This window comes from Paroedura picta, chromosome 5, assembly GCF_049243985.1.
Source record: "Paroedura picta isolate Pp20150507F chromosome 5, Ppicta_v3.0, whole genome shotgun sequence".
Taxonomy (NCBI): domain Eukaryota; kingdom Metazoa; phylum Chordata; class Lepidosauria; order Squamata; family Gekkonidae; genus Paroedura; species Paroedura picta.
Window position 1 is genome coordinate 121356198 of NC_135373.1, and position 24469 is coordinate 121380666.

The 24469-nt window shown below is 48.9% G+C and overlaps 1 protein-coding gene across 22 annotated transcripts in view; it reads right to left on the bottom strand.

Moving 5' to 3' along the window:
• CELF2 (CUGBP Elav-like family member 2) overlaps window positions 1–24469 on the bottom strand; it is a 529514-nt gene that overhangs the window by 86899 nt on the left and 418146 nt on the right. For all 22 annotated transcript variants that reach the window (XM_077340258.1, XM_077340257.1, XM_077340256.1 and 19 more), the window contains one exon: window positions 13227–13361. In XM_077340258.1, coding sequence (XP_077196373.1) covers window positions 13227–13361 — 135 coding nt within the window. The remainder of the gene's footprint in view (window positions 1–13226; window positions 13362–24469) is intronic.

The window sequence follows — 24469 nt, forward strand, 5'->3', positions numbered from 1 at the left end:
AAGTCATGCTGGAGGAAAGGTAAGGTTCCTTGTCTTACGTCAGTCTTTCTCAACTTGAGAAATCCCTTAAACATTCCTCAGGCTTCGAGAAACCTCAGAAGTGTCGTGACCGTGCGGAATATGGTTGGGAAGCAGAGCTGTGGACACCGCCTGTCCAGGGCCCCTCCCCATCCCACCCCCTCCAGCCCCAGCCCTGGCCATTTTGGGAGGGAGGGCAGGTTGACCAAACTAAGAGAGCCAGCTTGGGGTGGGGGTTAGGAGGGTGGACTTCTAATCTGTCGAGCCAGGTTTGAATCTGCGCTCCCCCACATGCAGCCAGCTGGGTGACCCTGGGCTTGTCACAGCACTGATAAAACTGTTCTGACTGAGCAGGAATCTCAGGGCTTTCTCAGCCTCACCCACATCACAGGGTGTCTGTTGTGGGGAGAGGGAAGGAAAGGCAAATGGAAGCTGCTTTGAGACTCCTTTGGGTAGAGAAAAGCGGCATATAAGAACCAACTTTTCTTCATATACGGTCAAATCGCCTGATAAATGTTAAATAAATTTTTTAAATATATTAAAAATTCATTAACTGCAACTCATTCGGGAAAGCCTTCCAGGGCCATCAAGAGACCCCTGGTTGAAAAAGCTTGTCTTATGTGTACCAAGTCCTGACCTGAATCGGGCATCACCTTGTGCAGGAAGGGAGTGACTCACGAAAGACTCTTCTCTTGCCACAAATTTTGTTAGTCTTTAAGGCGCTGCTGGAATCTGGCTCTTTTCTATGGCTCGCATCGGACTGTGGCCCAGGACCTTGACCCAACCAGTGGACTCAGAAACACCCGAACCAGCCATCCGAGCAGCCTCGATCCTTCCGTTACTCTCCCCCGTTGATGCTTCCCTGCATATTTTGGTGTTTCTCTGTTCCCACAATGCCCAGCAGCCCCTCAAGGCAGCTTTCAAGTATGTTATTATCAGCGACAAAGGCAACAATCAAAGCTCCTCCGAACCACCACGGTTTAAAATCAAGCTAAACCAATTAGGACACATGTTTACATTTCCGATGGCGCTAAGCTGCTTCAAATCAAAATCTAAAACACTTTAAGGGATATTGTTTTACAGCTACAGTGGCGACGGCAGAGGAGAGGTCAAAACCGAGCGTTCACCTCATCCTCTGAAAGCGTGCTGGAATTAAAAAATAAAAGGGATGCCTTTTCTCGACAAAAAAACAGAAGAAAAGAAGGAGCTGGTTTTTGTAACCTGCTTTTGACTACCCGGTGGAGTCTCAAAGCAGCTTACATTCGAAGTCCCTTTCTCTCCCCACAACAAAAACCCTGTGAGGTGGGAGGGGGGGGCTGAGAGAGCTCTGACAGAACTGCTCTGGGAGAACAGCTCTAACAGGACTGTGGCTAGCTCAAAGCCATCGAGCAGGCTGCATGTGGAGGAGTGAGAGAATCAAACCCAGATCTCCAGATTAGAGGCCGCCGCTTTTAACTGCCACGCAACAACCCTGCTGGGTCAGACCAGTGGCCCATCTAGTTCAGCAACAGTGCCTCCAGGTGGCCAACAATAGGGGCGTCAAGGCCTTCTCTTGCAATGTTCTCTCCAACTTTTTACAGCAAATTGTATCTGCTGCAAACTTAAAATGGGTTCAAGAACCTGCACGGCAGCAGAATGGTGGATGCCAGCCCCAGCCCTGTTCCTGGCCCCATGGAGGACGCTGGGTGTGTAGTGGAGATGGAGCATGATGTCACATCTGGTGGGAGTGTCCGGGTAATGTCATTCCTGGTGACAAGTGACTTCTGGGGGTGGGGCAGGGAGGTGTGGCCTGCTCACATCCCTTATGGCAGGGGTAGTCAACCTGTGGTCCTCCAGATGTCCATGGACTACAATTCCCACGAGCCCCTGCCAGCATTCGCTGGGAATTGTAGTCCATGGACATCTGGGGGAACACAGGTTGACTACCCCTGCCTTATGGGGTTTCTCAAAGCCTGAAGAATGTTTCAGGGTTTTTCTCAGCAGGAAAAAGGCTGACAAAGTACCTTTCGTGACACACTCAGCAGTGTTTCATACATGCAACTTATGCCCATTCCAAGCCAGCCTGCTCATCTCAATTTGCACGGCTATCTGCTGCAGCACCTGACTCGTTTTTCAACCGATGTTAACAGCCTGCCAGCTAACCGACAGACGTGACGTCCCAAGCCACAAAAATCGGTATGCTTTCTGAGCCCTCTGTACATAAGCCAGTATGCTCCTGCTTTCTGTTTGTGTCGTCTTCAATCGAGAATTTGATCTCCGCTTTGCGGACTGGAGGACCCGGAGTAATAACCATCCTCGGGCCAATGCACTGCTCTGATGCACTTCATGAATTCATGTTCCTTGTTTGGTGTCAATCTAAGCGGGAGGCAGCAGAGGCAGCCAAATTCCATCATGCGCCGCTGGCCCGTGTTGGCTGGGGACTCTTCCATTTCTGTTGTGCGGTCCAAGCAGGGTAGGTGTACGGATTCGTGGGGAATGGAGCTCCAGAGCCAGTTTAAGGGCAGTGTGATGGGAGCAGCCAGACTGGGGGGGAGAGGGCCCCCCCACAGTGGAAAGAGGTGTCACTCTGAGTGCCCTTAAGTCCCCCATCAACTGAGCTCGCTTTTTTGAAAAAAGGTCCTTGCATTAAAAAAAAAAAGGACTCACTTGCTGCTGCCTCGTTTTCGGTCCCGTGCAGAAGGGGGCAGGCAGTGGAGGTAATATGAGCACGGGGCATGGAGGAAGGAGCAGCAGCAGGCAAGAAAGGGACTGGACTCAGAAGGAGGAAGAGGAAGTGGCCTTCTTTCTCTTCCCCCTGCGGCGCAGAGAGAGTGTGCACGCAGGAGCACTCTCAGTGTCCACCATGTCTCTCAGCTCTGCCTTCTTAAGGCTCTGCCTTTTCAACACAGCCTCCTTCCTTCCTGCCCCAGCCCTTTGAGGCTGCAATCCTAATGCCTTCACGCCCTCACCGGAAAATGTGGGAGGAGAGAGGTTACAGCCTCTCATGTAAGGTCACTGGAATTGCGAGGCCCGGAGCACATGCTACAAGCCGGCCCTGAGTCTGATCCAGCAAGGCTTTTCACAGAATCACAGAAGCATAGAGTTGGAAGGGGCCATACAGGCCATCTAGTCCAACCCCCTGCTCAACGCAGGATCAGCCCAAAGCATCCTAAAGCATCCAAGAAAAGTGTGTATCCAACCTTTGCTTGAAGACTGCCAGTGAGGGGGAGCTCACCACCTCCTTAGGCAGCCTATTCCACTGCTGAACTACTCTGACTGTGAAATTTTTTTTCCTGATATCTAGCCTATATCGTTGTACTTGTGGTTTAAACCCATTACTGCTTGTCCTTTCCTCTGCAGCCAACGGGAATAGCATCCTGCCCTCCTCCAAGTGACAACCTTTCAAATACTTAAAGAGAGCTATCATGTCCCCTCTCAACCTCCTCTTCTCCAGGCTGAACATTCCCAAGTCCCTCAACCTATCTTCATAGGGCTTAAATTTTTACAATTTTCTATGTGCCAGGCAGGTGTCCTACCACTGAGATATGGCCCTTGCCCTCCACAACAACCCTGTGAGGTAGTTAAGGCTGAAAGAGAGAGTCAGTGACACAAAGCCACCAGGTGAGTTTCATACCTATGGAAGGATACAACTGACCTGGATCATGCCTTGCAAACCATAGCCAGAACAAACTACATCATCCAGGAAGCTTCGGATTCTATTTTCTTTAAGGCCTCTGTACATTCCACAGCTTTCCCCATTCTCGTATACAACCCAGCCCCTAAACGTGTCATTCCAAGACCCAGAATGCATGCATTTTCAAAAGGGCAACGAGATGTGTCTCTAGGCAGCAAACGTGGGCAAGGAAAATGCACAGTTGTGATCCAGCCACAAATGATACATGCTCATGAACTGCAATTGTGCACCAAATTCCAGAGGATTTTGTCATTGTCGTTGTTTTGATCACGGAAGCATCGTTCCGGCTTACAAGAGGACAAAGTCCCCCAAGTTCAATTAAAGTATGACTTCTTCCAAGTTTGTTCTTTCTTCAGGCCTGTCTGTTCTACAACGGGCTAGCACGGCTCAGCTATCAAATCGCCAGCTTGTGCTTTCCCCTGTAAACATCCTGGTTTCTCGCCTGGGGTCAAGCCCTGCAGCTGGTTCTCATTCCTGCTTTCTACTCCTGTTTCCCTGTCCTTTTTAGCCTTTGTTTAAAAAAAAAAATGCTTCTCTCTGCTTGAACCTGCACCAAGATCTCCGGAGCTGAACTCTCCCATGGATCTCGTACAGCTGGACAGCTCCAGCTTAGCCTTCCGGCCCTGGCTCAAAAGGTTCGGCCAGGCCTCTCTGACCCAGAAGTCAAGCAGTCTGTCCTGTCGCTTGGCACATTCAGATCTTTTCTGCTTTTAAATTAAACACTATTATTCCTTTGACATGCTCCTTGGGTTATTCTTATATTGCAAGTTATTTTGTCTAGAGTTGTAAATTGCTTTATTTTGTTCCACCATTAATCTATTACCACATTTTCCCAATTGTTATCAATAACCATTCTGGCAGCTACAATCATAAAATTAAACAAAGTCTTTTGTTTTTGTTTTTTTGTTTTTGTTTACAGCACTTGATGATTGGATGGGACTCGGTCGAGAGTGTGGCTATCTGGTTGGTATACCGTCCGCCCAACGCGCCGCCAGATGTACTGCCCCGCCTGCTGGAGGCGGCGGCCGCCTGGGCGTTGCAGTACCCCAGGCTTCTGATCCTGGGCGACTTCAACGTCCATGCAGACGCGCCCCCTTCAGTCCATGGTGGAGACCTGGTGTCATCCATGGCGACACTAGGGCTTTCGCAATTTGTTGCCGGGCCCACCCATCACGCCGGCCACACACTCGACTTGATTTTCGGCGCTGGGATAGAGGTGGATCTGGATACAGCTTTAGCTGTGCCGTGGTCAGACCACTATGCCCTGCGGGCCCGGCTCAGGATACCACCCCCCCCCCCAGTTGGGCGGCGGGCGCATTCTAGCCCGCCCACGGAGACTTATGGATCCAACTGGATTCCGGAATGCTCTGCGGGACCCGATGCCTCCTGGCGACTCACTAGCGGCTTTGGTGGCGGACTGGCAGTCCCGCCTGACAGCTGCTATAGATGAGATCGCCCCTAAACGTCCTCTCTGCCCTCGACTCAAACGGGCTCCCTGGTACACCGGGGAGCTACGGGAGAAGAAAAGGGAAGTGAGACGACTGGAGCGAGTGTGGCGGAAGACTCGCGACGAAGCTACGAGAACATCTTATCGCACGCTTATGAGGGCGTATGAGATGGCGGTGAAAGTGGCAAAACGTGAATTTTTTGCCACGGAAATCGCGTCCGCAAGCTCTCGCCCGGCCCAATTATTTAGGGTAGTTAGATCCCTTACCGCCCTTGAGGGGCGCCAAAATAATAGCAAATTGGAACTCGGCCGTGAGGCATTTGCGAGCTATTTTGCGGACAAAATCTCGTCTCTCTGCCACGATCTTCCCGCCACAGTTAATACAGTAAATGAACTGGAGGCCTGTTGGCCGCCTTTGGAGGTGACGTTTGATGGCTTCAGACGGCTCTCTTTATCCGAAGTGGACAAGTTGCTAGGCTCAGTTAGGGCGACCACTTGCCCCCTTGACCCCTGTCCATCATGGCTCCTCAAAGGAGGCGGCCAGAAGATAGGAGGCCAGCTCAGGGACATTATCAACCTCTCCCTGGAGTCCGGGGAGTTCCCTGAGCAGCTGAAGGGGGCAGTGGTTCACCCTCTCCTGAAAAAATCTACGCTGGATCCGCGGGACCCTGCCAGCTATCGCCCAGTGTCGCACTTGGCGTTCCTGGGCAAGATGGTTGAAAGGGCCGCGGCAGACCAGCTCCTGGCATTCTTGGAAGAAACTTTGGCATTCGATCCATATCAGTCTGGCTTTCGACCTGGCCACGGGGTGGAGACGGTGCTGGTCGCCCTGTTGGATGACCTCCGTCGCCAGCTGGATAAGGGCGGGTCGGCAGTGCTGGTTCTTCTGGACCTGTCGGCCGCTTTTGACATCGTGGACCACGAGCTGTTGGTCCACCGCCTTGCCGGCACGGGGATACGGGGCACAGCGTTACGCTGGATACGCTCCTTTCTCCAGGACCGGACCCAGAGGGTTGCAGTGGGAGATGAGTTCTCGCATTCCTATAGACTCCCTTGTGGGGTCCCTCAGGGTGCGGTCCTCTCCCCCACATTATTCAACATCTTTATGCGCCCTCTGGCCCAGCTGGTACGGAGTTTTGGACTGGGTTGCCACCAGTACGCTGATGACACCCAGCTCTATCTCCTCATGGACGGCCGCCCGGACTCCCCCCCGGAACCATTCGCCAGATGTTTGGAAGCAGTGACAGAATGGTTCGAGCAGAGTCGCCTGAAACTCAACCCCTCCAAGACGGAGGTCCTGTGGCTGGGACGTAGGAGGCAGGACCAGGAAGCGCGCTTACCCACCCTGGCAGGGACGCAACTCACCATCACGTCCCAGGCCAGGAACTTGGGTGTGGCCATTGATGCCTCCCTGACTTTGGAGGCGCAGGTCAAAAAAGTAGCGGGCCAGGCGTTTTTCCACCTTCGCCAGGCCCGACTATTAGCGCCCTATCTGTCCCCCGAACACTTAGCCACAGTGATCCATGCAACGGTCACCTCCAGAATAGATTTCTGTAACTCGCTCTACGCGGGCCTTCCCTTGTCCTTGATCCGGAAACTTCAGCTAGTGCAAAACGCAGCTGCTAGGGTCCTTACTGGCACATCTTGGAGGGCCCACATCCAGCCAGTGCTGAGGCAGCTGCACTGGTTGCCAATTGCTGCCCGGATCCGGTTCAAGGTTCTGGTTCTAACCTTCAAGGCTTTACGCGAGTTGGGACCCACATACCTGAGGGACCGCCTATCGCCCTATGCCCCTCGCAGGGCCTTGCGCTCTGCGGGTGAAAACCTGTTGGTCGTTCCTGGCCCTAGGGAAGCACGCCTGGCCTCGACCAGGGCCAGGGCCTTTTCGGTCCTGGCCCCGACCTGGTGGAATGAGCTCCCGGGAGAGCTGCGGGCCCTGCGGGATCTTTCAACATTCCGCAGGGCCTGCAAGACGGAGCTCTTCCGCCAGGTTTATGGTTGAGGCCGGGGCTGATAATAGATCTATGCCTCCCCCGGGGACTCGGGTTCTGGACCCGAAGCAAAACATCATCAGGACCTCCTCTCCACCCGCTAGTAGTGGGAGGGAGGGGGGGAGTTGAGCTGCCATTCTTGCCATGCCGGCAATATTGGCAATGTTATTATTGTTTTATGGGGTTTTAATGGGGAATTGCGATATTGTTACCCGCCACGAGCCGCAAGGGAGTGGCGGGCTATAAATCTAATAATAATAATAATAATAATAATAATAATTCAAAAATAAATTAAGGAGAGCTAATGAAGCTGATGGTTCTATCTTTTCTTTCATAATTTCTTCTATTTATTTTAAAAATCCCCCTCCCCCAAATTTTATAACAACTGGACATCCTACCACATGTGAATATAGGTCCCCAATTGGCCGCATCCTAATTTTAATTCAGCCTGGAAAAATTTAGTACAAAACAAAAAGGATTCTTCCGATAGCAACGTAGGGGAGTTCACCATGTAATTATATAATCTGTGTATTGAGTTAATCATACTGTGGGCTTTTTTCTTTGGATTTTTCTTTTCAATGTATTTATGTTGGTATTGTCATGTTTTTTTTTTACTTTGTCTAATGCCAAATAAAAATGAAACAAATTATAACAATTAATAGAAAGGAAAAAATAAATAAATACTGTGATCTGCTTTCCAACCCTCCCCGTTTCAACCATTAACACTAGGACTGATTCTCTCTGCATGGCATAGACCCAGATCCTTATATGTGGAACAATCATAGAGCCGTAGACTCGCATGGGACCTGTAGGGTCATCTAGTCCAACCCCCTGCACAACGCAGGAACTCACAAAGACCAGCCTGTTTAAACACTCCTTCCCCTTTAAAGGATAGGGAAGCTTTTCCCTGTTTCAGCCTCTGATCCATGCAGCGGGAAATCCAACGATAGAACTGGTCAGGAAAACAGGAACAGAACAGAGGTACATCTATCACCGATCACTGTCTGAAGGAATCTCCAAGTGGCTTACATTCGCCTTCCCTTTTCTCTCCCCGCAACAGACACCCTGTGAGGGAGGTGAGGCTGAGAGAGCCCTGAGATTACTGAAGAAGAAGAGTTGGTTCGTATGCTGCTTTTCTCTACCCAAGGAGTCTCAAACCTTCCCTTCCTCTCCCCAACAACAAACACTCTGGGAGTTAGGTGAGGCTGAGAGAGTTCTGAGAGAACTGCTTGGTCAGAACAGCACTATCAGGGCTGTGACGAGCCCAGGGTCACCCAGCTGGCTGCATGTGGAGAATCAAATCTGGCTTGCCAGATTAGAGGCAACCACGACACCACGCAGGCTCTGGAGGTGGTCAAACTAACCAGGACCTAAGGGGACCAAATTCCTCTCCCAGCTCATGAACCGAGTACCCTTTTAATCCCAACCCTTTCCCCGAGGGGTTTGCAATAGCATACTTGGCTCTTCTCTCCTCCATGCTACCTTAACAGCAATCCTGCAAGGTAGGTTAAGCTGACGGAGCATCACTTAGCGAACTTCATTGCTGAGTGGGGATTTGAACTTGGGTCTACTGGGCCCGTCTACGCCACAATGACTCTCCTAGGCAATTCTTCTGGAATATTTGGTCTGAAGGAAGGTGGCCTGCCCAGGGTCGGTTTGTGGTAGAAATGAAACTGGGCTACTAGTGGCTAGTGAATGAGGGGAACCTCCATATTCAGAGGCAGTCAACCTCTGAATCTCAAGGTCAGGAGGCAACATCAGGGGAAGGCCTTGGACTGTTGGTCCTCTGGATGAACTGGCTGGCCACTGTGTGAGGCAGGATGACCACTGGTCTGATCCAGCAAGGTTCTTCCTTTGTTCTTCAGATGCTGTGTGCTTTTCACTGAAGGAGTCTCTAAGCGGCTGACGATCACCTTGCCTTCCTCTCCCCACAACAGACACCCTGGGAGGTAGGTGGGGTTGAAAGAGCTCCAACAGAACTGCTCTGTGAGAACAGCCCTAACAGAACTGTGGCCAGCCCCCAGGTCCCTTAGCTGGCTGCATTTAGAGGCGTGGGGAATCAAACACGGTTCTCCAGATGGGAGGCTGCCACTCTTAAGCCACTACACCACGCTGCCTCTCCATGCTGCCGGCATGGGGAAAAAGATAAATAAAAAACAAAGGTGTCCCTACAGGCCTTGATGCTGACAGATACGTTTTCAAGAAAGCATATTCACTTGGCTGGAAGAAATTGCAGTAAAATGCATAAACTGTGAATTCCTTAGTTATGTTTTGTTTCAGCGTCCTGGAGTTGCCCTTATAGAATCTCCTTTCCTCTCCCTTCATTCACTGTTCTGTGTCTTCAGAAGGTTTTTGTGTGGCTGATAACACCCCACCCCAACCACCGACCCCTGGTACTCTTGTGGTGGCACTTTCAAGACAGGAGCTGTATGCATATATGAGGTCGGTGTGAAAGGTACGGAATTCAACCTGCTCTGAATCGCAGCCTTGGTTCCAAAAGCGGACCCAAGTTTCTAGCCCTTATGGCCTGAAGACTGTGGACGACATCCCTTAAGCTAGAGGGGTGAGTTGGGACTGCAGGGAACGCAGAATCTATGAATTGCTCAGGTTTGTCACCCATCCCTTCAAGTTCTTAACTTAGTGGTCAGTTCTGAAAGGCAGCCAATGGGGAACTGTTAAATGTTTTTTTTGCACATCTGATGGTAGATGTGGACATTTACCAGTGAGTCCTAAGATGGTGCAAGAGCCAGTCGAAAACGTCAGGACTCTGGGCAGTTAACTCAAAAACACCCCCAAAATGTACGTCAGTGTCATGGTAAATCTCCTTTACCTGTGCATAAAGCTGCCATTGACCGGAGAATTTATTTCTCTGACATTTCCCACTGATTTCCATACAAACAGACAATATCCTGGTAAATGTGTGTTCATTCGCTAATTTTCTGTCACTTACTGTCAAAAATGTATTCAGGTGGTGTTGGAGTGGCTCAACAGTGGCTCTCCAGATGTCCATGGACTACAATTCCCATGAGCCCAGGGGGCTCATGGGAATTGTAGTCCATGGACATCTGGAGAGCCACAGTTGAGCCACACCCTATGGCAGGGGTAGTCAAACTGCGGCCCTCCAGATGTTCATGGACTACAATTCCCAGGAGCCCCCTGCCAGCAAATGCTGGCAGGGGGCTCCTGGGAATTGTAGTCCATGGACATCTGGAGGGCCGCAGTTTGACTACCTCTGCCCTATGGCAACAGAATGAAGTCTGTTCAGAGGGCACCTTTAGGACCGGCAAAGTTTTATTCAAGGGATAAGTTTTGTGGGCATGCCCACTTGGTCAGATGCTGAAGAGTCTAAAGAAGTGTTGAATGCACACAGAAGCTTTGACACAGAAATTAAACTTTATCGGTCTCAAAGGGGCCACTGGGCAGATTTAGAAACCCTTTCTTGGAAGCGGAACGCTGCGTAGTTCTTTGAGACCTTAGCAGACACAAATCCATCTCCGTCGTGCAACCTGTCCTCCCTTTCTTCGGACCTGCAGGAGTAAATCTAAGCAAAAACCTGCACAGGCCCTGTAGATGGCTTTGACTGGTTGGATGAACTGCTGCAAATCTGAAGATTCAAGTGGGACACCGGGTTGGTCTGAAGTAGCACAATAAAATCAGAGTTCAGTAGCACCTTAAAGGTAAAGGTATCCCCTGTGCAAGCACCGGGTCATGTCTGACCCTTGGGGTGACGCCCTCCAGCGTTTTCATGGCAGACTCAATACTGGGTGGTTTGCCAGTGCCTTCCCCAGTCATGACCGTTTACCCCCCAGCAAGCTGGGTACTCATTTCACCGACCTCGGAAGGATGGAAGTAGGAGTCAACCTTGAGCTGGCTGCTGGGATCGAACTCTCAGCCTCATGGGCAAAGCTTCAGACGGCATATCTGCTGCCTTACCACTCTGTGCCACAAGAGGCTTTGTCTCAGTAGCACCTTGAAGACCAACAAAGATTTATTCAAGGTGTGAGATTTCGAGTGCAAACACTCTTCCTCAGGGAAGTTCTCAGTCTGAGGAAGAGTGCTTGCACTCGAAAGCTCACGCCTTGAATAAATCTTTGTTGGTCTGAAAGGTGCCACTGGATTCTGATTATATTGTGCAAACCTGAAAACGTCTTTTTTTGGTCTGCAGGCATTTATTTATTTTCCATTTTTCAATTTAAATTCAATTTAAAGTCAGTTCACGCTCCCATGAGATCAAGACACTAAACCAGGGGTAGTCAAACTGCGGGCCTCCAGATGTCCATGGACTACAATTCCCAGAAGCCCCTGCCAGCATTCGCTGGCAGGGGCTTCTGGGAATTGTAGTCCATGGACATCTGGAGGGCCGCAGTTTGACTACCCCTGCACTAAACTCATGAAGAGGTTGGGTTGTATAAAGAGCAAGGAGCTTGATATCCAAAAGCAGGGGTCCCCAGGGGCAGGGAGACATAGAGAGGACCCCTGTAACTGCCTGGACGGGCTGTGGGTTATAGATGGCCACAGAGAGGCAATTAGACAGACTCATGGAGGATAGGTCTATCAGGGGCTACCAACCATGATGACTGAGGCGAACCTCCATGTGCAGAGGCAGTAAAGCTCCGAAAACCATTGCCTAGGAGGCAACATTGGGGAAGACTCGGCCTCTATGCCGTGTTGTTGGACCTCAAGAGGAATCAGTTGGCTGCTGTGGGATGCTGGACTAGATGGGCCCTTAGTCTGACCCAGCAGGGCTCTTCTGAGGTTTTTAGGATGCTACACTAGAAGGACCCGTGGTCTGATCCAGCAGGGCTCTTCTGATGTTCTTGGGATGCTGGACTAGATGGACCCTTAGTCTGACCCAGCAGGGCTCTTCTGATGTTCTCAGGATGCTGGACTAGATGGACCCTTAGTCTGACCCAGCAGGGCTCTTCTGTTGTTCTCAGGATGCTGGACTAGATGGACCCTTAGTCTGACCCAGCAGGGCTCTTCTGAGGTTTTTAGGATGCTACACTAGAAGGACCCGTGGTCTGATCCAGCAGGGCTCTTCTGATGTTCTTGGGATGCTGGACTAGATGGACCCTTAGTCTGACCCAGCAGGGCTCTTCTGAGGTTTTTAGGATGCTACACTAGAAGGACCCGTGGTCTGATCCAGCAGGGCTCTTCTGATGTTCTCGGGATGCTGGACTAGATGGACCCTTAGTCTGACCCAGCAGGGCTCTTCTGAGGTTTTTAGGATGCTACACTAGAAGGACCCGTGGTCTGATCCAGCAGGGCTCTTCTGATGTTCTTGGGATGCTGGACTAGATGGACCCCTGGTCTGATCCAGCAGGGCTCTTCTGATGTTCTTAGGATGTTGAACTAGATGGACCACCAGTTTTATACCCTGAGAGCATCTGACTGGCATCCAGAAGGCCCCATGTTCAATCCCCAACGACTCCAGCTAAAAGGGCCAAACCATACAGAACCTCTGCTTGAGACCCTGGAGAGCATCTCCCAGTCTGAGCAGACAATACTGATCTAATGGGCCAATGGAATGATACAGTAAAAGGCAGATTTGTGTGGACTACACTGCTAGACTTGGGGAGCCATTAAAACGAAACCTTTCCTTGATGCCTGGCCATCGGTGATCTACACGGCTGCTGTTTCATATTTGGGAGCTGCTGGGATGCAGTGCATCCGGCAGCACCCTGTACTCCGGCTATATAAAATCCCTTTCTCCAGTCTCCTCCCTTCTGTCAGGCTAACGGGGATTTTGCTAGTTTATTCATATCGATCTATCGATCTATCGATCTATCGATCTATCGATCTAGAGACCTAGAGACTAGATAAATTTAGATTTTGTGTTAGGGAGTCAGCGAATCTTCGCAGGTCTTGCTAACAGGGTGCTCTCCCGGGGGAACCATTTGGAGATTAAAAACAAAAGGCGATAATTTTGGGTACTGTGAAAAGATTGGCAGGGTCAGCTCATCAGGTGGTTTCAAGCATAAACTCTAGCAGGTGACCGGGGGGGGGGCTTCCTTCCCCAGACCCCTCCTCTCGCCTGAGACATTGAGGTCCAATTAGCAGTTGAAAGAAGCAGAGCAGGAGAGATGGAGGGACTCACCTCGGCTCAGTCCGTCTGGCCCCCGAAGGATACGGCACTCTTCTATTTGCCCGAACGGGGAAAACATCACCCTGATATCGTTCTCATTACACTTCTTCGAAACCATTCCTATGAACAGTTTTCTGTCTTCCACGGCTAGGAGATTAAAAACAAAAAATGAATGAGCAAAAGGACAGTCCTTTTCTCTTTGCTACCTCCCCCCCCCCCCCGACTTCCCTTGTCTCTGATCGATGCTTCATTAGCACATCAAACCAAGCCGCAAACTTGCAAAGAATCATCATGCAGCAAGAAAAAGAAGAAGAGCTGGTTCTTCTATGCCGCTTTTCTCTACCCTGAAGGAGTCTCAAAGTAGCTTCCAATCGCCTTCCCTTTCCTCTCCCCACAACAGACACCCTGTGAGGGAGGGGAGGCTGAGAGAGCCCTGATATTACTGAAGAAGAAGAAGAAGGAGAGTTGGTTCTTATATGCTGCTTTTCTCTACCTGAAGGAATCTCAAAGCGGCTTCCAATCGCCTTCCCATTCCTCTCCCCACAACAGACACCCTGTGAGAGAGGGGAGGCTGAGAGAGCCCTGAGATTACTGAAGAAGAAGAAGAGTTGGTTCTTAGATGCCACTTTTCTCTACCCGAAGGAGTCTCAGAGTGGCTTACATTCGCCTTCCCTTTCCTCTCCCCACCACAGACACCCTGTGAGGTGGATGAGGCTGAGAGAGCCCTGAGATTACTTCTCAGTCAGAACAACAAAGAAAGACAATTCTTGTGGAAAACTCTTCACATGCACAATCCTTTCACTCTCTCCTCTGAAGTGCCCGACTTTTGCTTGAGGCCACTTCATTCATGGAATCATAGAATTTAGGGGCCATACTGGCCTTCTAGTCCAACCCCCTGCAGGGTCAGTCTAGAGCAGGGGTAGTCAAATTGCGGCCCTCCAGATGTCCATGGACTACAATTCCCAGGAGCCCCTGCCAGCGAATGCTGGCAGGGGCTTCTGGGAAATGTAGTCCATGGACATCTGGAGGACCGCAGTTTGACTACCCCTCTAGAGCATCCATAATAACGATCTGTCCAGCCACTGCTTTAAGACTCTACCCCTCTGTTCCCTGGTACCCCTGGTCTGGCCCTTCTTCCAAAGCTTATTCACTGAAAGAAACACAGATAGGAACTGCTGGATCCCTTTCTCCACAGTTTTCGCTAATTAAGAGGAAGGTGAAAAGAAGTGTTGAGATGCTGGCCAACGTCAGTGTATGCAGATTCTAATTTAGATAAAATCCTTCCCACCCCATCTATGTATTTATAAAATGGTAGTAAAGCACCTAAGAGATGTCGATGGCCCATCTGGTTCAACATTCTGTGTTATACAGTGGCTGAAATCCAGATGCCTTCAGGAGGTCCACCAGCAGGACCATAAGAACAGGAGAGAAGCCATTTTGGGTCAGGCCAGTGGCCCATCCAGTCCAATATTCTGAGTCACATAGTTGCCAAATTCCAGGTGCTGTCAGGAGGTCCACCAGTGGGGACCCTCCTAATGTTTCACCCCCAAGCACCAAAAATACAGAGCATCACAGCTCCGGATTGTGTGCCCAAGATGTAGTCAAGAGAGAGCGCATGACAACAAAGGTATGGTGCAGGCTGCGGGATGCCCCTTCCCCACCAATATGAACCAATTATGATGCAGCTCATAAGACAGGTAGCCAGAAAAGGACCATCTCTGCAGAATCTCCCCTGTCTTTACCCAGAATAGCAAGCAGACATGGTGAGTGAGCATCTGCTTTCTTGAGCAGCGCACCTGAATGGCCGGCGTCACAAGATGACATTGAGGAAACCAAATTCCTCTCCAGACTGGTAATGTTGGTGGGCAAAGTTTGGTGTAGTGGTTAGGAGTGTGTTCTAATCTGGCATGCCGGGTTCAATGCTGCGCTCCCCCACATGCAGCCAGCTGGGTGACCTTGGGCTTGCCACGGCACTGATAAAGCTGTTCTGACCGAGCAGGAATATCAGGGCTCTCTCAGCCTCACCCACCCCACAGGGTGTCTGTTGTGGGGAGAGGAAAGGGAAGGTGAATGTAAGCCACTTTGAGCCTCCTTCGGGTAGAGAAAAGCGGCATATAAGAACCAACTCTTCTCCTTCTCCTTCTCCTTCTTCAAACAATTCAGAAAGGGAGGGTTTTTTTTGCGGTGGGGGTGTTGAAGTTATTGCTAGTTCATTTCCTTCCTACTGAGGAATGCACCAAAAGTAGGTCAAGGGAACCTCAGCTGTTTGCGTCGGATGGAGTTTTAGTGAGATCAGGAGCCTGGGCTTTGAAGCTGCATAGCGTAGAAACTGCGAGCAACAGAAACAGGAATCTGGTGTCAAAATCCTGCTGTCCCTGCTTGAAACACCAGCCCAATTTGCACCAGAATCTGAAACCTAGCCTCATATATCAACCCTCCTGCTGTAAATACAAGTAAATGTAATCTTGTAATCAATGTAAAGTTCTGCATTTAGGTTAAGAAAAATCAAAGGCATCATTGTAGGTTGCCCTGGCAGTATTATGGGCAAAAAGGAACAATTCCCATGAACCCCTGCCAGTGAGCACTGGCAGGGGCTCATGGGAATTGTAGTCCATGGACGTCTGGAGGGCCGCAGGTGTTCTTAAGGTCCCATTCTTAAAATTATCCTGGTGGGGGTTTTTTTTTAGGGCTGGTACCCAGGTTATATTGATTTTCTGGATCTCTTCTTTTTTTTTTGCAAAAGCTATATGGGTGTTTGTGAATTTCACTGGCTTCCCTGTTTAGTCTAACATAGTAGCTGATTTCGTTGTCCAGTAATTCTGTCGTTTCAAATAGAACGCTTGCACCTGACATTGCATTTACTACGTGTGTACAATTTCTATGTACACAGCAGTCAACCAAGTTGCACTTTGGCCTAGATGGACTACTTATCAGATTCAGCTGGACTTCTCTTATGTTCTTAGGATGCTGGACTAGATGGACCATCATGCACTCTCTCTTAACTACATCTTGGGCACATAGGTTGGATACACACTTTTCTTGGATGCTTTAGGATGCTTAGGGCTGATCCTGCATTGAGCAGGGGGTTGGACTAGATGGCCTGTATGGCCCCTTCCAACTCTATGATTCTATGACCACTGGTCTGACCCAGCAGGGCTCTTCTTATGTCCTTAGGATGTTGGGCTAGATGGACCTCTGGTCTGATTCAGCAAGGCTCTTCTGATGTTCTTGGGATGCTGGACTAGATGGACCCCTGGTCTGGTCCAGCAGGGCTCTTCTGATGTTCTTAGGATGCTGGACTAGATGGACCACTGGTCTGACCCAGCAGGGCTTATGTTCTCAGGATGCTGGACTAGATGGACCACTGGTCTGACCCAGCAGGGCTCATCTGATGTTCTTAGGATGCTGGACTAGATGGACCCTGGTCTGATCCAGCAGGGCTCTTAGGTTCTTCTTATGCTGGAATAGAGGGACCACTGGTCTGATCCAGCAGGCCTATTCATGTCTTTATGACCTCCTGAATGTCCTCAGCCAACAGTCATTATAGAGAGTATCCTTGAAGGTAGAAATGTTGTAAACCATTGATCTAGTCTCCCCTCTCCCCACCCCATGACACACTGAACCCAGAGGGAACGTGCCATTAAAAGAGCAGAGGGCTGATATCGAAGAAGAGGTACCCAAGACTGGACATCATGTAAGCTGGCTCTTAGAAAAAGACTTGCACGAATGGCAATTCATTATTCTCCTCTCTTGCTTTGGGGGAAAAGAAGAAATTTATTATACAGCAGGTAGGCTCTGGAAATGGCATGCACATTCAATTCGCGGTTAATGAGCACTCTGCCTGCGTTTGTAAGGAGAGCCTTCCTCCAGAGGATCTGGCATTCGGTTATTTATTTCTATTATTGTGCAAATTATTTTAGTAATGAAGGGTTCTTTTGTTTCCAGTCTGCTGGGGGATGGCGGGAAGGAGAGAGGAGGTTTCCCCGAGCCCCCTGCCTCCCCACCCTGGGACGCATCCCGGAATATTAGCAAGCATTTGTTGTTGTGGTTGGGGGGGGGGGAGCAATCCCCTCCAGTGCAGCATACAAAAGCAGTATATTTCCCTACCATTTTATTGGTACTAAGGCTTTGATACTTTTAGCGTCTTTAGTATAACTCTGCAACTGTAAAACCGTGAGAGGTGGAATGTAAATGTTTATCAATCCCGAGAGTGTTGTTTGAAGTCATTCTCCTCCCCCCCCCTCATCCGCTTTTCACATATGTTTGTGCATAGCAAAGTTGTTCTGCTTTTTTCGAAGAAGCTGGCATTGAGAAAATAGAGGCTTGCCCCCAAAACAGAATCGAAATTCATCTAACACGGCCTTTCTCAATTTTTTTTTTTACCGTTGAGAAACCCCTGTAATATTCTTCAGGCTTCAAGACACCCAGAAAGTGGAGCAGTTGTGCAGAATACGGTTGGGAAGCAGAATCGTAGAGTTGGAAGGGACCTCATGGGTCATCTAGTCCAACCCCCTGCACTATGCAGGACGCTCACAACCCTCTCGCTCCTCCACTGTAACCTGCCACCCCCTTGAGCCTTCACAGAATCAGCCTCTCCGTCAGATGGCTATCTAGCCTCTGTTTTAAAATCTCCAAAGATGGAGAACCCACCACCTCCCGAGGAAGCCTGTTCCACTGAGGAACCGCTTTAACTGTCAGGAACTTCTTCCGGATGTTTTGATGGAATATCAGTTGAATTAATTTCAGAACTGTGGACACGCCCACCCCCACCCCTTCCCCTTCCCAGCCTTTCCAGGTCTATCCTTGGCTATTTCGGGAGGGGTGGGTAGGTCAACTTGGGCATATATGCTTATATCACCTGATAAATGTTTAACCCATTTAAATATATGTATGAAACTCCCACCCATTCAGGAAACCCTCCCATTGTCGTCAAGAATGGGATGCTTTGGGCTGATCCTACGTTGAGCAGGGGGTTGGACTAGATAGCCTCTATGGCCCCTTCCAAATCTATGATTCTGTGATTATGTGACTCTATTCTATGATTCTACGATTCTAAACCCCAGGGTTTAATGAAAACCTGGTTGGGAAAGACTGCTCTAACAAGCAGCGGCGGCAACAAAACCATGGGCCCATTTGGGGCTCAAGTCAAAGTTTACAAATGTGGAAATATGGTGAGTTCAAGACGGGCCAAAAACGGTTGGCACTAGGGTTGCCAGTTTGGTGTAGTGGTTAGGAGCGCGGACTTCTAATCTGGCATGCTGAGTTCGATTCTGCGCTCCCCCACATGCAGCCAGCTGGGTGACCTTGGGCTCGCCACGGCACTGATAAAACTGTTCTGACCGGGCAGTGATATCAGGGCTCTCTCAGCCTCACCCACCCCACAGGGAGTCTGTTGTGGAAGGCGAATGTAAGTCGCTTTGAGACTCCTTCGGGTAGAGAAAAGCGGCATATAAGAACCAGCTCTTCTTCAGGAATATCAGGGCTCTCTCAGCCTCACCCACCCCACAGGGTGTCTGTTGTGGGGAGAGGAAAGGGAAGGCGACTGCAAGTCACTTTGAGACTCCTTCTGGTAGAGAAAAGCGGCATATAAGAACCAACTCTTCTTCAGGAATATCAGGGCTCTCTCAGCCTCACCCACCCCACAGGGTGTCTGTTGTGGGGAGAGGAAGGGAAGGTGAATGTAAGCCGCTTTGAGCCTCCTTCGGGTAGAGAAAAGCGGCATATAAGAACCAACTCTTCTTCTTCTTCAGTAATATCAGGGCTCTCTCAGCCTCCCCTCCCTCACAGGGTGTCTGTTGTGGGGAGAGGAAAGGGAAGGTGAATGGAAGCCGCTTTGAGCCTCCTTCGGGTAGGGAAAAGCGGCATATAAGAACCAGCTCTTCTTCTTCTTGCCCACTCTGGGCTTGGAAATTCCTGAAGATTTGAGGATGGAGCGTGGGAGTTGGGAGTGGTCGGGTAGAATGCCACGGAGTCCACCATGCAAAGCAGGCACTTCCTCCAGACAAAATGGAATCAAAGTCGAGAGATAAGATGGGTAGCCATGTTTGTCTGTCTGTGGCAACAGAAAAACAGCAAGAGTTCAGGAGTACCTTCGAGACTGACTAAATTTGAGGCAGGGGAGGAGCTTTTGAGTCGCTGCTCACTTGTCCAGAAAAGAGCAAGGGTCCAGGGAACCCTTAAAGACCAGCAAGATGTGTGGCTAGAGAGGAGCTTTCATGAGTCACTGCTCCCTTCTCCAGGAAAGAGTATTCTACACTTCAGAATATCCTCTTCCTAAAAATCTGAGATGCCTCACTCTTTCTCTTTCCCCATGCGCATTTTCAGTGTGCTTCCTGCAAAGTATCACCTGGCTATGGTCAAAAGGCCATGCTCCCTCTGAATGACGCCACACCTGTCCCGTTTTATCTGGCCTTTCCCCATGTGCCTCTCGATAAATCTTAGATAGCAGTCCTCTTCAAATTACGCCGAATTTATCTTTATGCATGCGCTCCGTAATTCTCATGTTACCTTCAACGCACGTACAGCAGAATGTCTAGGGTTGCCAACCTCCAGTTAGTGGCCAGAGATCCCCTAGGATTACAAATGACCTCCAGCTGAGGGACAGCAGTTCACCTGGAGAAAATGCACCCCTTGAATGGTGGACTTTAGGGAAGTATGTGTGGCCTCCACCAGGGCCAGGATGTTTTCAGTCCTGGCCCCTATGTGGTGGGATGAGCTCCCAGAGGAGATCTGAGGCCTATAGGATCTGGCACAGTTTTGCAGGGCTTTTGGTTAGGGCCACTGAGCTGGTAGCATCTATGGGCCTCCCTGACAACACCCCCCCCCCCAGTAATATCCAGCATGGGACACACATTGGCAGTAATAAATCTTTCGGCTGGTAATGATATTGCTGTTTCATTGCTATTTAAATTATGAATTGGTTTTAATGGTTAATGGACTATAGATGTTGAATGTTTTATTGTTCAAAATGGATTTACAATTCTGTACGTACACTGCTCTGAGCTGGCCTCAGAAGGGCAGTTAAGAAATGTAATTAATAATAATAATAAAATAATAATAATAATAACGATTTGATTATAGTTTTATTTTTTAAATCAGTACATTCATTTATTTTACATTTAATTTTCAAATTTATTTCAATTTATTCAATTTTAAATAAAAGTAATTATTAAGTAATAAATAGGGGATCTAATAGACATCTTCAAGTATTTAAAAGGGTGCCACATGGAGGATGGAGCAGAGTTGTTCTCTCTTTCCCCGGAGGGACGGACCAGATCCGATGGGATGAAATTAATGCAAAAGAAATTCCGTCTAAACATCCGGAAGAAGTTCCTGACAGTCAGAGCGGTTTCTCAGTGGAACAGGCTTCCTCGGGAGGTGGTGGGTTCTCCATCTCTGGACATTTTAAACAGAGGCTGGATAGCCATCTGACGGAGAGGCTGATTCTGTGAAGGTTCAAGGGGGTGGCAGGTGACAGTGGATGAACGATATGGTTGGGAGTGTCCTGCACAGTACAGGGGGTTGGACTAGATGATGTCTCTTCCAACTCTATAATTCTAGGTTTTCTTCCTCAGTGCATGGAATGACGGTGAGATCCATGCCCATAGCAACTGTGCATGTAAACACCAGCAGGGATCTCACAAGGTTTCAAAGCAACCCAGAAGGAGAATGTTGCCTTGTCCTCTGGGGAAACATTATTCAGCGGAAGTCCTTCCACACCACACTTCTTGAATCCAGCTCATTTACCTGCTAAGTACCAGCTTAATTGCAATTTGATGGCTTTCTTACAGACCATCAATGGCAAATAAAAGCCTGCCTCTTGCAATGTATATAGCTTCCATAGAAGCAGTTGGAGGTGGAGGGAAACCAAGGCCTCTTCTTGGGAACAAAAGAAAATAAGTAGCACCCACACAGTCGTTTTCTGACTCCACAGAAAGCTGGACAGAAAAGATTTCTGAAACTCTAAGTGGAACAAAGTGCTGAGCTGGAAGTCATAATTAAATGCCATATGCACGAGCACATAGGATTAAAAAAAAGTTGCTAATTAATTCAGGCAGCTTTAGATCCAGGTGTGACATGGACAGATTGTACGCTAGGGGTTTTATGCAGTCTAACAAAGAAGGATTTAGAATTTTGCTACTCCCCACCATTTCTTTGGAATAATTTAAAAAATCACAATGGAGATGTTAACTCTTTCTTTCTTATCATGGCTGACTGAGAGCAATTCTCCCAGATGCTGTTTTCACCCAGGTTAAAGAACGTGCCTATTTGCACCAAGATAAATCACAAGAATTCAATGGAATTTGTAATGCCAACTGTTACAACCATTTTATTCCTTTTATGTTTGGCCAGTATGGGGATCTGCCCTGGGTTGTCAACCTCTAGGCTGGCATCAAGTTAACAAAGTAGAAATACACATGGGAGGGTATGCGCAAATGAGAAAGGCACTATGTGGATCAATTAATCCTGTAAATTTCTAAATAATTCATTTCAACTGTGTATAATAAATGGACAACATATTAGTATCTTTAATTTACAGCAAGTACTATACAACTGAGTAAGTCCAACCAAACTAGTTTTTACCTAGGATACTAGTCTTGGTTGTGTTTGATCACTGCTGTTAAAATTATTGAAAACCAGCTACTTTTCTTCTTGCTCGGCTTAATGTTAACTTCCAGATAGGACCTGGGGATCTCCTGGAATTACTGTGGTTCTCCTAAAAAGATCAGTTCCCATGGAGAAAATGGCTGCTTTAGAGGGTGGATTTTATGGCATTGCACCCTCCTGAGGTCCCTCTTTCTCAAACCCCTCTGTTCCCAGGCTCTGCTTCCTAATCTCCAAGTACCAGCATCTACTCTACTGGTCTAAATGACTGTAAATAAAGTATTGTTGTTGTTAATTTCCAAGTATTTATCAGCATAAGATTGACAGTAAAGTCTTCCTGGCAGTTCCTAGAGCTACCCACCATCCATTTCAGTTTTTTTCCAGAAGTGACATCACCATGCTGACAACACCCCCATATGCCCCCAGAAGAAGAAGAGTTGGTTCTTATATGTCACTTTTCTCTACCAGAAGTAGTCTCCAAGGGGCTTACATTCACCTTCTCTTTCCTCTCCCCACAACAGACACCCTGTGAGGTGGCTGAGGCTGAGACAGCCCTGATATCACTGCTCAGTCAGAACAGCTTTATCAGTGCTGTGGCGAGCCCAAGGTCACCCAGCTGGCTGCATGTGGGGGAGTGGGGAATCAAACCTAGATCACCAGATTAGAAGTCTGTGCTTCTAACCACTACACCACCTCCCATTGGCAACCATTCTGAGGATCTATGAAAATAAACACATGAATGGCTCATCCCAGGGCCACACTAGTAGGCTACAAGGGATGCCAGTCTCCAAGAGAGACGTGGGCCCTCCGGACTACAGAGATTAATTACCCTGGAGAAAATGAATGCTGAGAAAATGCTTGTATGCCTTCTGCCATGTGCTCATGAGCTTCCCTGCCATAACACATCATTTAAATATAACAAGGCAACATAAATCATTCTATGACAACCCTGGCTCCGGTTGTCCATCAAGCACAAAACAAGAACTCAGTGTGCTTAAACCGAACAGGAGAACCCAGACTGGAGCATCAAACTATATGTAGAACATATGCTCACATGGCATATTAAAAATGCTAACATTTAGAAGACATACTAGAAAGGGTTTTTAATTTTTTTTTAAATCCCGTTTTACAAATAGGACGCACTGAGGCTGAGAGGCACCCTGTGATTCCATGGGAAAGAAAGCATGCTTCACCCAAGTAAGTCAGCCAAGCCGCAAACTATAAAAACAAAGCATAGAATTGCCAGGCAGTGGCACACACACAGGTAGATGGCCTCGCTACAGAAGGGCTCTTTTCCTCCTTTCTCCACTGAAAATATCCATGCCCTTGGAAGCGATCAGCCCTTGGAAGTGATCAGAAATTGGACTGCATTTTGTTTATTCTGTACTCTGAATCCAAAACGTTGTGCTCCTTCTCGGAGATGTCTGCACTAACATGGTATGGCCAGTAGGAGGAGCTAGAAAACATAAAGGGTAGGGATAGCTAGAGAACCAGATTTGTGTAGTGGTCAAGAGAGGTAGTTCCTAATCTGGAGAGCTGGATTTGATTCCCCACTCCTCCACATGCAGCCAGCTGGGTGGCCTTGAGCTGCCACTGTCCTCTTAGAGATGTTTTCAATGAGTAGTTCTCTCAGAGCTCTCTCGGCCCCACCTCCCTCACAGGGTGTCGGTTGTGAAGAGAGGAAGGGAAGGCGATTGTAAGCCGCTTTGAGACTCCTTTGGGTAGAGAAAAGCAGGGTATAAAACCCAACTCCTGTTCTAGGGCAAACCAAGCACTTGACGCCACTACAGCCTGAGATACTTGCTCTCATCGGAGGGGTGTGCCCATGTCTGTTTATTTATGTCCTGAGCATATTTTGACATAGACTGGGTACCTTGCTTTTATTTTTTCTTTACAACAACCCTGTGAAGTAGCGGGAAAAATGTGGCTTGCCCAGGAAGCTTTGTGGAAGAACAGGGGATTGAACTTGGGAAGCACTGAGTCAGATGGCCCTTTTTGCCAAACGTGTGGGATTCACTGCTGCAGGAAGTGGTAGTAGCTACATGTACAGACAGCTTCAAGAGAGAATTAGAGAAACATCTGGAGCAGATGGCTATTACCCACAAGTTATAGATGGGAATGCTACCTCTGGGGCAGTGAGGATCTATATCCATGGTTCGGGTTGGGGGGCACAGGGGGAGGGTTTCTGGAGTTCTGGCTCCAGTAGTGGACCTCCTGATAGCATCTGTGTTTTGGCCACAGAGGCTGGGATGGGCCATTGGCCTGATCCAACATGGCTTCTGTTCTGTTCTAATGTCTGGGGCAGTGATGCTCTGAATTCTGAGTGCTTGGGGAGCCATTGTGTGTGTCTGTGGTTGGGGGGCATTCTCAGGTTCTGGCCCTGCTGGTGGGCATCCTGATGGCACCTGGGTTTTGACCATTATGTGACAGTTTGAGCTGGATGGGCTGATCCAAAATGGCTTCTATGTTCTTATGGCCCTGCTAGTGGACTTCATGACGGCACCTGGGTTTGGGCCACTGGGTGACACAGGGTATTGTAGTGGAGGGGCCATTGGCCTGATCCAACGTGGCTTCTCTTAGGTTCTTATGGCCCTGCTGGTAGAATTCCTGAGGGCACCTGGGTTTTGGCCATTGTGTGTTGCAGAACATGG